This window comes from Bos taurus, chromosome 12, assembly GCF_002263795.3.
Source record: "Bos taurus isolate L1 Dominette 01449 registration number 42190680 breed Hereford chromosome 12, ARS-UCD2.0, whole genome shotgun sequence".
NCBI lineage: Eukaryota > Metazoa > Chordata > Mammalia > Artiodactyla > Bovidae > Bos > Bos taurus.
The window spans coordinates 35654995-35669734 of NC_037339.1; the positions used below are offsets into that span (position 1 = coordinate 35654995).

The following is a 14740-nucleotide window of genomic DNA, read 5'->3' on the forward strand; positions in this document are numbered from 1 at the left end:
CACACGCGGATATCTGTGTATATATATCATACCGATGTCGTGTATAAAGCCAATAAGGCATGTGGTGGTTTCTTTTTCCTGGGTAGAAACTTATTTGGAGGTGAGGCTCTATCCTGCCTGGGTAACCTGACATACCGTCTAGCACAGCATTTGGCACATGTGGAAGACCTCTGTGCCCTCTGAAACCTTGTGATTGTGCCCTTGATTGGAAGGATGTTTTCAGGGACCCTCCAGGTGAGGGGTGGCCCTGGCATGGGGTTTCCTGGCTGGGGCAGCCCTGGAGTCGGCCATCAGCGTGGTGGTTTATGATTCTGGTGTTCAGGACCTGGCTGGAGGCCTGGCCCGGCTGCCTGATCTCATTTCAGCTTTGCTAGTTAATTATAGTAAAGATACGATTTAAATAATAACTCGAATTTTAGGTCCAAGAAACACTGTTTAAAAAAAAATGCCGTATGTCATTAGTGTGGGTCCCACAGGACGTGGGTTTCATTGGTTCCCTGGTCGGTGCTGAATGTGTGCTTGGCAGCCAGTGAAGTTGTGAAGCACTTGAAGGAATTAGAATAAAAATTCTTGAACATCTGATAACGTTTTCCAGGATTGGTTGAAGGATAGAATTGAGTTTGATAGGGCCACATTAAGGTTTGCTTAGAATACTGCTGTCATATTGTTTTTAGTGGAGCCGCCTGTACTCAGGATAGGCCTTAGCCATCGTCTCAGCCCCAGATTTGAAAATGAGTTTTGTTTTGTGAGTTGTATTGCAATTTTTAAATTCCAGTGTCTTATAGTTTCTTCTGAGATAAATTTAAGTCAGTTGATGATACCCAAGAAATTCCCAACATTAGACTGCTTTGTTTGCTACCCACCCCACCTTTTTTTTGGTGCACCGTGGCTTGTGGGATCTTAGTTCTCTGGCCTCAGTAGTGAAAACAAAGAATTCAAACCACTGCGCCACCAGGAATGTATGCTAAGTTGTTTCAGCTATGTGCAACTCTTTGCGACTCCATGAACTGTACCCACCAGGCTCCTCTGTCCATGGGATTCTCCAGGCAGGAATACTGGAGTGGGTTGCCATGCCCTCTTCCAGGGGATCTTCCTGACCCAGGGATTGAACCTGCGTCCCTTATGTCTCCTGCATTGGCAGACCGGTTCTTTACCACTAGCGCCCCTGGGAAGCCTGTATAATTTTATTGATTTATTTTTGGCTGTGATGGGTTTTTGGCACTGTGCAGATTTTCTCTCTAGTTGTGGGGAGCAGGGGCTACTGTCGTTGAGGTGTGCGGGTGGCTTCTCTTGTCGCGGAGCACAAGCTCTAGGCACAGGGTCTCAGTAGTTACAGCACATGGACTCAGTAGTTGCGGTTCCCGGGCTCTAGAGCACAGGCTCAATAGTTCTGGCACACCAGTTTAGTTGCTTCATGGCATGTGGGATCTTCCCAGACCAGGGATCGAACCCATGTCTTGTGCATTGGCAGGCAGATTCTTTACCACTGAGCCACCAGGGAGGCCCACCCTCATTTTTTTAAGACCCTTGAGACCCTAGGTCATAGCGCCCTTAGGGCCTTTTGAAATTCTGGATGAGAGCGCTTATTAAAATGATACTGTAGTGTGTCAGAGGGGCTCATTTCCAGCTGCAATCGTAATTTGACTGATGAGTATTCTCATGAAAAATGCTTTCAGAAGTTCATAATTTTGCCATGAAATCAACTGTCATCAAACTAAAGTCTAAAATACAAGGTCTCAAGCTGAGAAAATACTTGGATTCTTTGTGGGACTGAAGGAAAGTTTCATCCTTCCCTAGTGATTCAGGCAGGACAGGCCTGCTGGTAGGTGTCTGGCACCATCACCGAGGAAGCCAGGCGTGCCTGGGGGAGCACGGTGGGAAGAGGATGAGAGCGTGGAGCGGGGTCCTCCCGCCCCCTCTGCACAAGGAGCTTTGCCAGGTGCAGGTTGAGGGGCTGTCACTGAATAACTCTGTCACCTTCTCTGTATGTTTGAAAATCTTCATAATGAAATGTTGAGGGGGAGGAAAAGAAAGGACAGACACCGCTACGTCTGACCTGGATTCCGTTCAGGGGCACCCACCTCCCCCTGGTGTTTCTTAGCTCATGTGTAAATGCAAATATGTCCGGTCTCTCCTGCACTGCTTGGCTTTATAATCGGAATGTTTGTGGGACCCACAGGCACTCAAAAGTATCTGGGGGTGTGTGGCCTTGGGGAGCTGCTCCCTGTTGTGTTTCCGTGTGGGGTAGGGGGTTCCAGGCGTTCAGACCTCCATCTGTGAGCGAGGTGCACTGTGTCAGCACCAGGGCTGAGGTCCGGCTTTTCCCAGCACAGCTGTGTTTGGAGGGGGAGCATGGTCAGACCCTGGCCCGCTGGGTATGAACATTAGATGAGTTGGCGTAATGCTTATCATTTTAACCATTCCTGAGTGTACAGTTCAGTGGCAGTAAATACATGCACACTGTCACTGCCACAGTCCAGACTTTTTTAGTGTCCTAAACAGAAGCTCTGTACCCATTAGGTAATAACCTTCTCAGCCCAGCCCTGGTGACTGCAGTCCACTTGTCTCTGGATTTGCCTCATTAGAGTCACATAGTGTTTTTCTTCTGTGTCTGGCTTCCTTCACGCAGCATAATATCCTCAAGGTTCATCCACATTGTAGCCTGTTGGCTTCCCTGGTGGCTCAGCGGTAAAGAACCCACCTGCAATCCAGGAGACACGGGTTCGATCCCTGGGTTGGGAAGATCCTATGGAGAAGGAAGTGATGACCCACTTCAGTATGCTTGCCTGAAAAATCCCACGGACAGAGGAGCCTGGTGGGTTATAGTCCATGGGGTTGCAAAGACTCCAACATGACTTAGTGACTGAATACCAGCTTGTGTCAGAGCTTTAGTACTTTTTCTGGCTGAGCAGTATAGTGCAGTTGTGCAGCTTCTTACAGTGGTTTTGTGTGAAGATCAGAAATATTGCATCTGAAGCCTTGGAAAAGGGGCACAGCTCCTGCTGAGTGCTCTCCCGACACCCCCTGGGGGGCAGGTTTCAGCTCCAGCCCAGGAGAGGGCACAGACCCAGGCAGTGGGCAGCGGCTTCCACCCTCAGTTCTCACAGTTCAGGTGCTGGGGCCTGGGTGGGTGGGGAGGCTGGGGGTGAACAGCAGGGTTTCCGAGGTTGGGTGGGTGAGGGGCCTTCTGCTCTGGAGAGGTTTACAGCTGGGAGCCCTGAGCTTCACGTGGTGAGCAGGTGGGAGGGGGTTGTCCCTGGACACAGTGCAGGCTTGCCACGCTCCAGCTGGAGGAAGAACCGGGTCCTCAGAGCTGTGCAGCCTGCATCAGGCTGCAGGCACGTGTTCACACAGAGTCTAATGGTATCAGCTTTCCCCCGTCTGAGCTTTTCTCTCTTTAAAAAGAAAGATACTTTAACTTTTTAAACATTGTCATCAAAAACTCATTTTTTGACATTGAAGCACAGCTGATTTACAGTGTTGTGCTAATTTCGACTCTTCAGTAAAGTGACTCAATTATGCACATAAGAAAGCTGAGCGCCGGAGAATTGATGCTTTTGAACTGTGGTGTTGGAGAAGACTCCTGAGAGTTCATGGACTGCAAGGAGATCCAACCAGTCCATTCTAAAGGAGATCAGTCCTGGGTGTTCTTTGGAAGGAATGATGCTAAAGCTGAAACTCCAGTACTTTGGCCACCTCATGCGAAGAGTTGACTGATTGGAGAAGACTCTGATGCTGGGAGGGATTGGGGACAGGAGGAGAAGGGGATGACAGAGGATGAGATGGCTGGATGGCATCACGGACTCGATGGACATGAGTTTGAGTGAACTCCAGGAGTTGGTGATGGACAGGGAGGCCTGGCGTGCTGCAATTCATGGGGTCGCAAAGAGTTAATTGAGTGACTGAACTGAACTGATACACTATTTTTCATATTCATTTCCATTGTGGCTTATTGTAGAATATTGAATATAGTTCCCTGTGCTATACATTAGGATCTTGTTTATCCATTCTATATATAATAGTCTGTATCTGCTAACCTCAAACTCCTAATCCGACAGTCCCCCTCCCAGCTTTCCCCGTGGCAACCATAAGTCTGTTCTGTATGCCTGTGAGTCTGTTTCTGCTTCATAGATAGGCTCTTTTGCGTCATATTTTAGATTTCACATATAAGTGATGTCATATGGTATTAGTCTTTCTGTTTGACTTACTCCACTTAGTATGATAATCTCTTTAAGTCCATCCATGTTGCTGCAAATGGCATTTCATTCTTTTTAATGGCTGAGTAGTATTTCATTGAGTATATGTACCACATCTTTATCCATTCATCAGTCGATTGACATTTAGGTTACTGCCATATTCTGGCTATTGTATTAATAAATAGAGCTGCTATGAACATAGGGGTGCATGTATCATTTTGAAGTAGAGTTTTCTCCAGATATGTGCCCAGGAGTGGGATAGCTGGATCATGTGGTAACTGTATTTTTAGTTTTCCTGGGAACCTCTGTACAATTCTGCACAGGGGCTGTATCAATTTACATTCCCATCAACAGAGTAAGAGCGTTCCCTTTTCTCTACATCCTCTGTCAGTTCAGTCGCTCAGTCGTGTCCGAGTCTTTGCGACTCCAGGAATTGCAGCATGCCAGGCCTCCCTGTCCATCACCAACTCCCGGAGTTGACTCAAACTCACATCCATCGAGTCGGTGATGCCATCCAGCCATCTCATACTCTGTCGTCCCCTTCTCCTCCTGCCCCCAATCCCTCTCAGCATCAGAGTCTTCTCCAATGAGTCAATTCTTCGCATGAGGTGGCCAAAGTATTGGAGTTTCAGCTTTAGCATCATTCCTTGCAAAGAAATCCCAGGGCTGATCTTCAGAATGGACTGGTTGGATCTCCTTGCAGTCCAAGGGACTCTCAAGAGTCTTCTCCAACACCACAGTTCAAAAGCATCAATTCTTCGGTACTCAGCTTTCTTCACAGTCCAACTCTCACATCCATACATGACCACAGGAAAAACCATAGCCTTGACTAGACGGACCTTTGTTGGCAAAGTAATGTCTCTGCTTTTGAATATGTTATCTAGGTTGGTCATAACTTTCCTTCCAAGGAGTAAGTGTTTTTTAATTTCACGGCTGCAATCACCATCTGCAGTGATTTTGGAGCCCCCAAACATAAAGTCAGCCACTGTTTCCACTGTTTCCCCATCTATTTCCCATGAAGTGATGGGACTGGATGCCATGATCTTCGTTTTCTGAATGTTGAGCTTTAAGCCAACTTTTTCACTCTCCTCTTTTACTTTGATCAAGAGGCTTTTGAGTTCCTCTTCACTTTCTGCCATAAGGGTGGTGTTATCTGCATATCTGAGGTTATTGATATTTCTCCCGGCAGTCTTGAGTCCAGCTTGTGCTTCTTCCAGCTCAGCGTTTCTCGTAATGTACTCTGCATAGAAGTTAAATAAGCAGAGTGACAGTATACAGCCTTGACGAACTCCTTTTCGTATTTGGAACCAGTCTGTTGTTCCATGTCCAGTTCTAACTGTTGCTTTCTGACCTGCATACAAATTTCTTAAGAGGCAGGTCAGGTGGTCTGGTATTCCTATCTCTTTCAGAATTTCCCGCAGTTTATTGTGATCCACACAAAGGCTTTGGCATAGTCAATAAAGCAGAAATAGATGCTTTTCTGGAACTCTCTTGTTTTTTCGATGATCCAACAAATGTTGGCAATTTGATCTCTGGTTCCTCTGCCTTTTCTAAAACCAGCTTGAACATCTGGAAGTTCACGGTTCACATATTGCTGAAGCCTGGCTTGGAGAATTTTGAGCATTACTTTACTAGCGTGTGAGATGAGTGCAATTGTGCGGTAGTTTGAGCATTCTTTGGCATTGCCTTTCTTTGGGATTGGAATGAAAACTGACCTTTTCCAGTTCTGTGTCCACTGCTGAGTTTTCCAAATGTGCTGGCATATTGAGTGCAGCACTTTCACAGCATCATCTTTCAGGATTTGGAATAACTCAACTGGAATTCCATCACCTCCACCAACCTTGTTTGTAGTGATGCTTTCTAAGGCCCACTTGATTTCACATTCCAGGATGTCTGGCTCTAGGTGACTGATCGCACCATCGTGATTATCTGGGTCGTGAAGATCTTTTTTTGTATAGTTCTTCTGTGTATTCTTGCCACCTCTTCTTAATATCTTCTGCTTCTGTTAGGTCCATACCATTTCTGTCCTTTATCGAGCCCATCTTTGCATGAAATGTTCCCTTGGTATCTCTAATTTTCTTGAAGAGATCTCTAGTCTTTGCCATTCTGTTGTTTTCCTCTATTTCTTTGCACTGATCACTGAGTAAGGCTTTCTTATCTCTTCTTGCTATTCTTTGGAACTCTGCATTCAGATGCTTATATCTTTCCTTTTCTCCTTTTTGTTATTTGTAGACATTTTGATGTTGGCCATTCTGACCAGTGTGAGGTGATACCTCATTGTGGTTTTGATTTGCATTTCTCTAATAATTAGTGATGTTGAGCATCTTGCCATGTGCCTGTTGACCATCTGTATGTCTTCTTTAGAGAAATGTCTGTTTAGGTCTTCTGCCCATTTTTTGATTAGGAGGTTCGTTTTTTTGTTGTTGTTGAGTTTGTTCATTCCTAAAAAATACTGCTAACATTATGTGGGAAACACCAGCAATGCTGCTAAGGGGCTTCCCTCATAGCTCAGTTAATCTGCCTGCAATGCAGGAGACCCAGGTTCTATTCCTGGGTCAGGAAGATCCCCTGGTGAAGGAAATGGCAACCCACTCCAGTATTCTTGCCTGGAAAATTCCATTGACAGAGGAGCCTGGCAGGCTACAGTCCATGGGGTTGCAAGAGTTGGATACAACTTTGAGACTAAACCACCAAAAAGTACTGCTAACATCATGTGGGAAACACCAATGAACACCTTCTGATTTTCCTTTTCAGGTGGAGATGATCTTCAAAATGAAGACCCTGGAAAATGTTTGGTTCTCTGCAGGAACTACAAAAATGGAAGGAAAGGACACTTTCAAAAGAAAACTGTTGTGAAAGCGTGTTTACAGCTAACTGATACTGTTGGTCCTGTCTTTTAAACAATAAAACGCTTTAAGAAGGTTGTATTTATGGTCAGAGGAGCCTGGGCCTACCATGCGGCCGAAGACCTTCCCCGCCACCACATACTCGGGGAACAGCCGGCAGCGGCTGCAGGAGATCCGGGAGGGGCTGAAGCAGCCGCCTGTGGGGCCGGGCAGTGACGCCGCCCTGGACGCCAAGGTCCTAGGTGGCAAGGTCTTGGGGGGCAAGGACACTGCCCGGCAGCAGCAGATGAGGAGTGCCCCGAAGTTCGGGCCATACCAGAAAGCCCTGCGGGAGATCAGATACTCCTTGCTCCCCTTTGCTAACGAGTCAGGCACCTCGGCCGCCACAGAAGTGAACCGACAGATGCTGCAGGAGCTGGTGGATGCGGGCTGTGACCAGGTGGGTACAGGCCCCAGAGGCTGCCTTCGGGCTGGCCCAAGGATAGCCCACTTGGGGTACAGAGGAGCCCTGCAGATGTCCCTGGAGAGGGGTGTCTGGGCTACAAGCCCCTTTCTCCCCAGAACCGTCCTGTGAGCCACTTTCCCTCTCCGGCATGATCCAGAGATCTGAGCTCTCCCCAAAGGGTGCCCCTGGGAGGACTGGCAAGCTTTCCCACATAGCCCTTTTTAAGGTTTCTTTGGCTTATTCTGGGCTGTTATGGGAAAGAGACAGGCTTCCTTTAACTTGTTTTTGTTTTGTGCATTTTTTAATTCAGGGGGAAGGTTGATTAGCATGAAGTGGCTCTTTGACTCTTTTTCCTCCTGTTTTAAAAGATAGCACGTATGCTGTTAGAGGAGATGTAACTATATTAAAGAAAGGAGAAAGACTAGAATAAAAAGCTTTAAAAATCATCAGAATGGTGCAACACAGTATGGCGTCCCCAGTTAGTGGTGTGAAAGTCAAAGTCGCTCAGTCATGTCCGACTCTTTGTGACCCCATGGACTGTACAGCCCATGGAATTCTCTAGGCCAGAATACTGAGGATAGCCTTTCCCTTCTCCAGGGGATCTTCCCAGCCCAGTAATCGAACCCAGGTCTCCCACATTGCAGGCAGATTCTGTACCAGCTGAGCCACAAGGGAAGCCCAAGAATACTGGAGTAGCCTGTCCCTTCTCCAGGGAATCTTCCTGACCCAGGAATTGAACTGGGGTCTCCTGCATTGCAGGCGGATTCTTTACCAACTGAGCTATCAGGGAGGAGGCACCAAATACACGTAAACACACACGGGAACCATGCACTTAGCAATGCTGAGCTGTGCATGGGATATCAGTGACACGTAACCAATAAAAATGCCCTTGCCTCATGAAACAGCTTCTGAAGGCAGGCGCTTTACTAGCACCTGTTGTGTGGAAGTCAGAGCTGGGTGAACGAGGACACAAGCTGGGCACTTCTGCTCCTTGGGGACTGAGCAGGGTTCATGCTCAAGGCACCTCAGGAGGGCTTGAGCACCTTCAGTTCCTTAGAAATAACCTAATTATGCACTCCTGGCCTCAGAGTCCCAGGACCTGGGAGAAAAGAACTCCCCCTTTTACTTCTAAAAGCTCTGTCAACCCTCTTGTAGTTTCTTACCAGAGAACCTACATTCCTCAGACGATCTGTTTGTGAGACTAGTGGTGCTGCTTGCAGGCTTCCTGGAGCCTCTGGGCCATGCGGGAACTCTCCTGTGGGTGATGAGCTTTGTTGTGTTGAGAGCTGCTCCCCTCCAGCCCAGGGCTGTGAGCAACGGGTGCAGAGTGGTTAGTGCAAGTGACAGCAGAGGCTCGACCGTTCTGTCTGTGAGCATGTGAAGCAAGGTCAGCTGCCAGCTGCTGCCCCCTGACAGACAGGTGAGATGGTTGTGATGGTTAGAAGGAGCCAGCCATCCCGGGGAAATAGTGGATGAGAGTACAGAGACTCAGCCTGACTGCAGAGCTGAAAACCTCCTCCTGTAAGTCACTTACAAACAAAAGAGCTGTTGTTGCAGTTGTGATATAAAGAAACAAATCATGCAAATGATCCAGAATTTAGGAGGGATCTCATTGTGGTAAAATCCATTAGTGATAATTGCAGTGCAGGAAATAATGAAGTGGGTACTGTTTCTAATACATTAAAACACAAATATAGTAAAATGAAGTATTGGGGTACCCTTAAGTTCCCATCAGCATTTAATTTATGTTAATTGCTAGCAGAAAGGACTGCCATTTTAATGCTCCTGAAATAATCCATCAGTTTGGTGTATAGTGTTACTTTATGACTTAAAACGACTCTGCCAACTCAGACTTTTTCCTGGCCTGGTTAGAGGGTACATTTCCTTTCAGAGAAATCTGGTTCAAAAGTTATTATCTGGGGACTTCCCTGGTGGTCCAGTGGTTTAGACTCCCCACTTCCAATGCAGGAGGTTTGGCTTTAATCGCTAGTTGGGGAACCAAGATCCAACATGCTGTGAGGTGCGGCCAAAACGGGAGAAAAGAATTTTAAAAAAGATTCCTAAGGGACATGAAAGGATGTTCAACATCACTAATTAATAGAGAAATGCAAATCAAACCTACAGTGAGGTACCCCCTCACAGAGGTCTACAGAAAGTAGACCTTTCTACAAATTATCAGAAAGTCTACAAATAAATGCTAGAGAGGGTGTGGAGAAAACAGAACCCTCCTACACTGTTGGTGGGAATGTAAACTGGTGAAGCCACTGTGGAGAACAGTATCGAGGTTTCTTAAAAAACTAAACATAGAGTTACTGCTTGACCCAGCAATCCCACTCTTGGGCATAAATCCAGAAAATATAAAAACTCTAGTTCAGAAAGGTATATGCACCTCTGTGTTCAGAGCAGCATTGTTTACAATAGCCGAGACACGGCAGCAACCTAAATGTACGTCAGTGAATGAATGGATAAAGAAGATGTGGTGTGTGTATACACATACAGTGGCATATGTGTCTGCCATAAACAATGAAATAATGCCATTTGCAGCAACATGGATGCAACTTCAAGATTGTCAAATTAAGTGAAGCAAGTCAGAGATAATCAGTAGTTATATGTGGAATCTGAATTTTTAAAAAGATACAAATGAATTTATTTACAAAATAGTCTTACAGATATCAAAAACAACCTTATGGTTACCAAAGGTGAAATGTGGAGGGGAGGGATAAATAGTTTGTAATATATACACACTAATATGTAAAATAGGTAACCAACAAGGACTTACCTTGTACTTATAGTACAAGGAACTCTACTCAATATCCTGTGATAACCTATGTGAGAAAATCTGAAAAAGAATAGAGGTATATGTATAATTGAATCACTTCGCTGTACACCTGAAACTGACGACATTATAAATCAAGGATACTTCAATTAAGAAAGAAGAAAAAAGGATGCCCAGGTGGGAGGAATACCAAAGGGCAGCCATTGGCAAAGTACCCAGCTGAAGAGTCAAGAGGTGACTTGATGTTTTATCACTTATCACAAGTGTTTTATCACTTATTTTTTAATACGTGGTCAGAATGATGTGTCCCAGAAGAGGTCGCTGCCCCTCTGAAATCAGAGCTTTGTATTTTTCTCCGGGAAGGTCCCCTTGTGGACACAGCGAGGCCCGGGTCTTCTGTCAGGTCGGTGACTCCGGACTCCGGACTCTGGAGGCGGCACCGAAGGGGATGCAAGCTGCCTGCGCGCGGAGTCTCCGCTGTCGGGTGTGGGGCAGGGCTGAGGGTCACCCGGTGAGGTGGCTCCTCTTGAGTCGAAGACCAGGGGTGTGAGGCCGAGTCGGGCCGCGCCCTCAGAGCGGCGACCCCACACCCCGCCCGGCCGTGTGAGGGGCGCCGGGCGCGCTGCCTGTGCATTCGCTGAGGAGACAGCGGGAGGGCGGTGGGCAGGTGGGAGCGCTGCCCGGAGTCCCCTGGGACTGCGCGGGTCATCGGCCTGTGGACCGAGGGCCTCCCTGCCCGCAGGTCCAGGCGGAGCCGTCGTGACGGAGAGGCGGGGTCGGAGCGAGGGCACCACTCACGAGAAACCCGCGGCCCTGGACCCCTAGACAGATAAGCCGATGAGAAAGCAACCAAGCTTAGTTTTTTGAAAGATTTAAAATATTCAAAAATTCAAGCAAAACTGCACGCTTTTGTTTTTCTAAACGTGCGATTCTTCTACGCCCGCAGGGGGCGCCCGCCGGCCCCAAGAGGTACTCAGGTGGGACCCGCCTCCGACTGGGAGGCTGAACCTCCTGACCCATCCCCAGAACACAGCGGGCGCACCCGCGACAGGCAGCCACGCAGGGACTGTGGGACCTCCCTGGAGGCCCGGGGCTGAGACTCCCCGTTCCCAGTGCAGGGGCTTGGGTTCCGTCCCTCCAGGGGCACTGAGCCCTGTGTGCAGCCGCTAAGAGTTCACAGGCCGCAAACAGAGACACATGCCGCAACTGAAAGATCCCAGTGCCACAGCTCAAGAACCGGCGCAGCAAAACACGTAAAAACAAATAGTTGAAAACAAAACAGAGGCACGCAGTAGCTTCCTGGGAGAGTTGGTGTGGAGCAGACTGTCCTACTCGGGCACCTGGGTGATGGTATCAGGACAGTGACTCACTTGTAAAATTTATTTATTTTTAAAACCAAAAACATTTTGTATTGGGATATAGCTGGTTAATAACGTTGTGATAGTTTCAGGTGGACAGCAAAGGGACTCAGCCATATGTGTACATGTATCCATTCTCCCCCAAACTCCCCACCTATCCAGGCTGCTACAGAACACTGACTGCTTGCCTTCTTGTTGGATGCTACACGGTTCTACAGACACCTGTCATGAGCTGAGGGAGTGTCTAAGGTTTCAGAGACCTTTTTCCTAAAATAATTTTTATTTACTTATTTATTTCTGGCCGTGCTTGGTGTTTGTTGCCATGTGCAGGCTTTCTCTAGTTGCGGCGAGCCAGGGCGACTCTTCGTTGTGGGTGCATGGGCATCTCATGCGGTGGTTTCTCTAGAGCATGCGGGTTTCAGTAGTTGTGACACATGGGTACGACAGTTGTGGCTCAGGGGCTCTGGCGCATGGGCTCAAGTGTATGTGGCACATGGGCTTAGTTGCTCTGCTGCCTGTGGGATTTTCCTGGACCAGGGTTCGAACCAGTGTCCTTTGCACTGCAAGACAGACTCTTAACAATTGGACCATCAGAGAAGTCCCTCAGAGACCTTTCTGATGTGTCTGTGTACATATGCACTAGCCTGGGAGTGGGCAGGTGCTGCATGAATGAGGCAGTCCAGAGGAGGGAGGCTACTTGAGGGGTGACTCTTCCCCAAGCCCCTAGTGGCTCCTGTGAAGAAGGGAGTTATCTTCTGATGGGAAGGTGTCGCCTGCTGACAGCGCTCAGGCATTTTTAGTGAAGTGTTTTTCCAACTACCAGAGCAGGATCCTTGAATGAGTGGAATAATCGGTTTTGTGGGCTCTGATAACAGTGCAGAGTCAGATCACACGTAAATAAGGTTAAGTGTTGTTCTTATGAAATTGTGAGAGTGAAGACAAAACTGCCGTGTACTGTAGATGGACTGCTAGCCTTTCCTGCCTGGAGGATGACAGGCCACCTGTAACTCCTGGAGGCTCCACATTCCTCAGAAATGGAGAGAGAAGCCCTGATTTTGAAACCGAAAATTACATTTTCACTACCCTTTCTCCAAAACTAAGTTGTCATAAAACAGATTGGATCTTTGTTTAGTTTAGGTTTTTCAGCTAGAAAAAGAATATTAAGTGTTATTTGTGAATTTCTGAGAAAGGAGATTTCATTTGATTGAATCTGTAAAGCCACTCAGCAGACATTCTTTTTTTTTTTTGGAGTACTACACTCTTCCTTCATTGGTCTGGTAATGTCTCGTCTGCCGCTCCAATGGGACCTTCGGGCTCAGAGCAGTCATGCTGGGTCCCTGGAGCCGGCAGCGTTCGTGTTACTGCCGGGCTCATGCCTCTCTGCCCCAGGGGTGGAAGTGCGTTGTCGCCAGGGATCTCAGCCTCTCACGCTGCCGGAAAGCCTTCCTGGCCAGGTGACTTGAGGAAGTGTCCAGCGAATCGTTTTTCCTTCAGAAGCACACTTCACGGCAGTGCTGGCCAAGGGAGCAGGGCGCTCACACCGCAGTGCTGGAGCCCCATGTATCCCACATGGGGGCGCTGGGCAGCGCTCTACCTACCAGCCTCCTTCCTCTGGCTGGTGCCCCAGCATCCGTGTGCTGCAGGCTGCTCATTGGGCTCCGAAGGTTGGCAGGCCTCTCCATCCATCAGCGACGGGCGGCTGTGTCACAGACCCTACCTTCCCTGGAAGTTCAGTGGTTAAGATTCCTTGTGGTGAGGACAAAAAAATAGTTGTTTTCTCTTATCTGTTTTTTCCTCTAAATTATTTAGCATTTTAATCCCACTTCCTTATTTAACTTTAAAATGATCTGTTTACATTTAGTGGAAGGACAAGGAAAGGGACATTTCAAAGAGTAAATAAACAGAACATTCCAACACAACTTGCAGGGGCATCTGTGAGACAGGATTGGTATGGCCTTTACCAAGGTCAGGGCTTGTGTCACAACCTTTCATTACCTTTCCTGCCTGCTTTAGAGCTTGTTTGTCTACAGAAAATCAGCCTCTTTGCATAGATTTTAGAATCATAGCACACCCTAATTTTTGCTTTTATAAGGTAATAAGTGTTCCCTTGAGCACATTGCTCAGTATAAGAAATGAGAACATCCTTTGGCTTCAAGTCAGAGCAACTAATCCCATCCAGGTGGGACTGACGTGGTGACCCAGAGCAGCCCAGCTTTACCTGCCACCACAGCTGCTGTAACTGGCCCAGGTGGCGGGCAGGTGGGTGGTGAGAACCTGCAGGTGGGGACTCCTCCCCAGCACCCAGAGCAGAGAGGGGACCGTGACAGTGCTGGCATCAGTTGCTCTATAACAGACACAAGTTCTCCGAGCTCCTCTCCCTCCACCCCATCCTTGTCATCGTTGTGATTTTGAGTAAATTGCTCATCGGCCTTCTTGTTGTTAAGTCGCTAAGTCGTGTCTCACTCTGCTACCACGTGGACTGCAGCACACCAGGCTTCTCTGTCCTTCACTATCTCCCAGAGTTTGCTCAGACTTATGTTCATTGAGTCGGTGATAACATCCAACTATCTAATCCTCTGCTGCCCTGTTCTCCTTCTCCTCCTTCTTCTCCTCCTTCTCCTTTCCCAGCATCAGGGTCTTTTCCAATGAGTCAGTTCTTCGAATCAGGTGGCCAGAGTATCGGAGCTTCAGCTTCAGCATCAGTCCTTCCAATGAATATTCAGGGTTGATTTCCTTTAGAATTGACTGATTGGATCTCCTTGCTGTCCAAGGGACTCTCAAGAGTCTTCTCCAATACAATTCAAAGGCATCAATTCTTTGCCATCTGGCCTTCTTTATGGTCCAGCTCTCACATATGTACATAATTACTGGAAAAACCATAGATAACTGACTTATATGGACCTTTGTTGGCAAAGTGATGTCTCTGGTTTTTAGTACACTGTCTAGGTTTGTTATAGCTTTCCTTCCAGAGAGCAAGCATCTTTTAATTTCATGGCTGCGGTCATCTATCTTAGTCTTGCCTTTTCCATCTTTGACACTTGGCTCACAGTGCTCATTTCTCGGGGTGACTGGCAGGCAGGACAGGGCTTAGGTACAGAGCCCTCTGGACGCCTTCACTC

At 47.6% G+C, this 14740-nt stretch overlaps 1 protein-coding gene across 4 annotated transcripts in view; it reads left to right on the forward strand.

The window, feature by feature from the left end:
- The window catches only part of LATS2 (large tumor suppressor kinase 2), a 51081-nt gene that overhangs the window by 5725 nt on the left and 30616 nt on the right, over positions 1-14740 (forward strand). For all 4 annotated transcript variants that reach the window (XR_003037539.2, XM_025000093.2, XM_025000094.2 and 1 more), the window contains exon 2: positions 6951-7481. Coding sequence is in view for 3 of the 4 variants with exons in the window: in XM_025000093.2 (XP_024855861.1) it covers positions 7152-7481 (330 nt within the window). In the remaining variant the exon portion in view is untranslated. The remainder of the gene's footprint in view (positions 1-6950; positions 7482-14740) is intronic.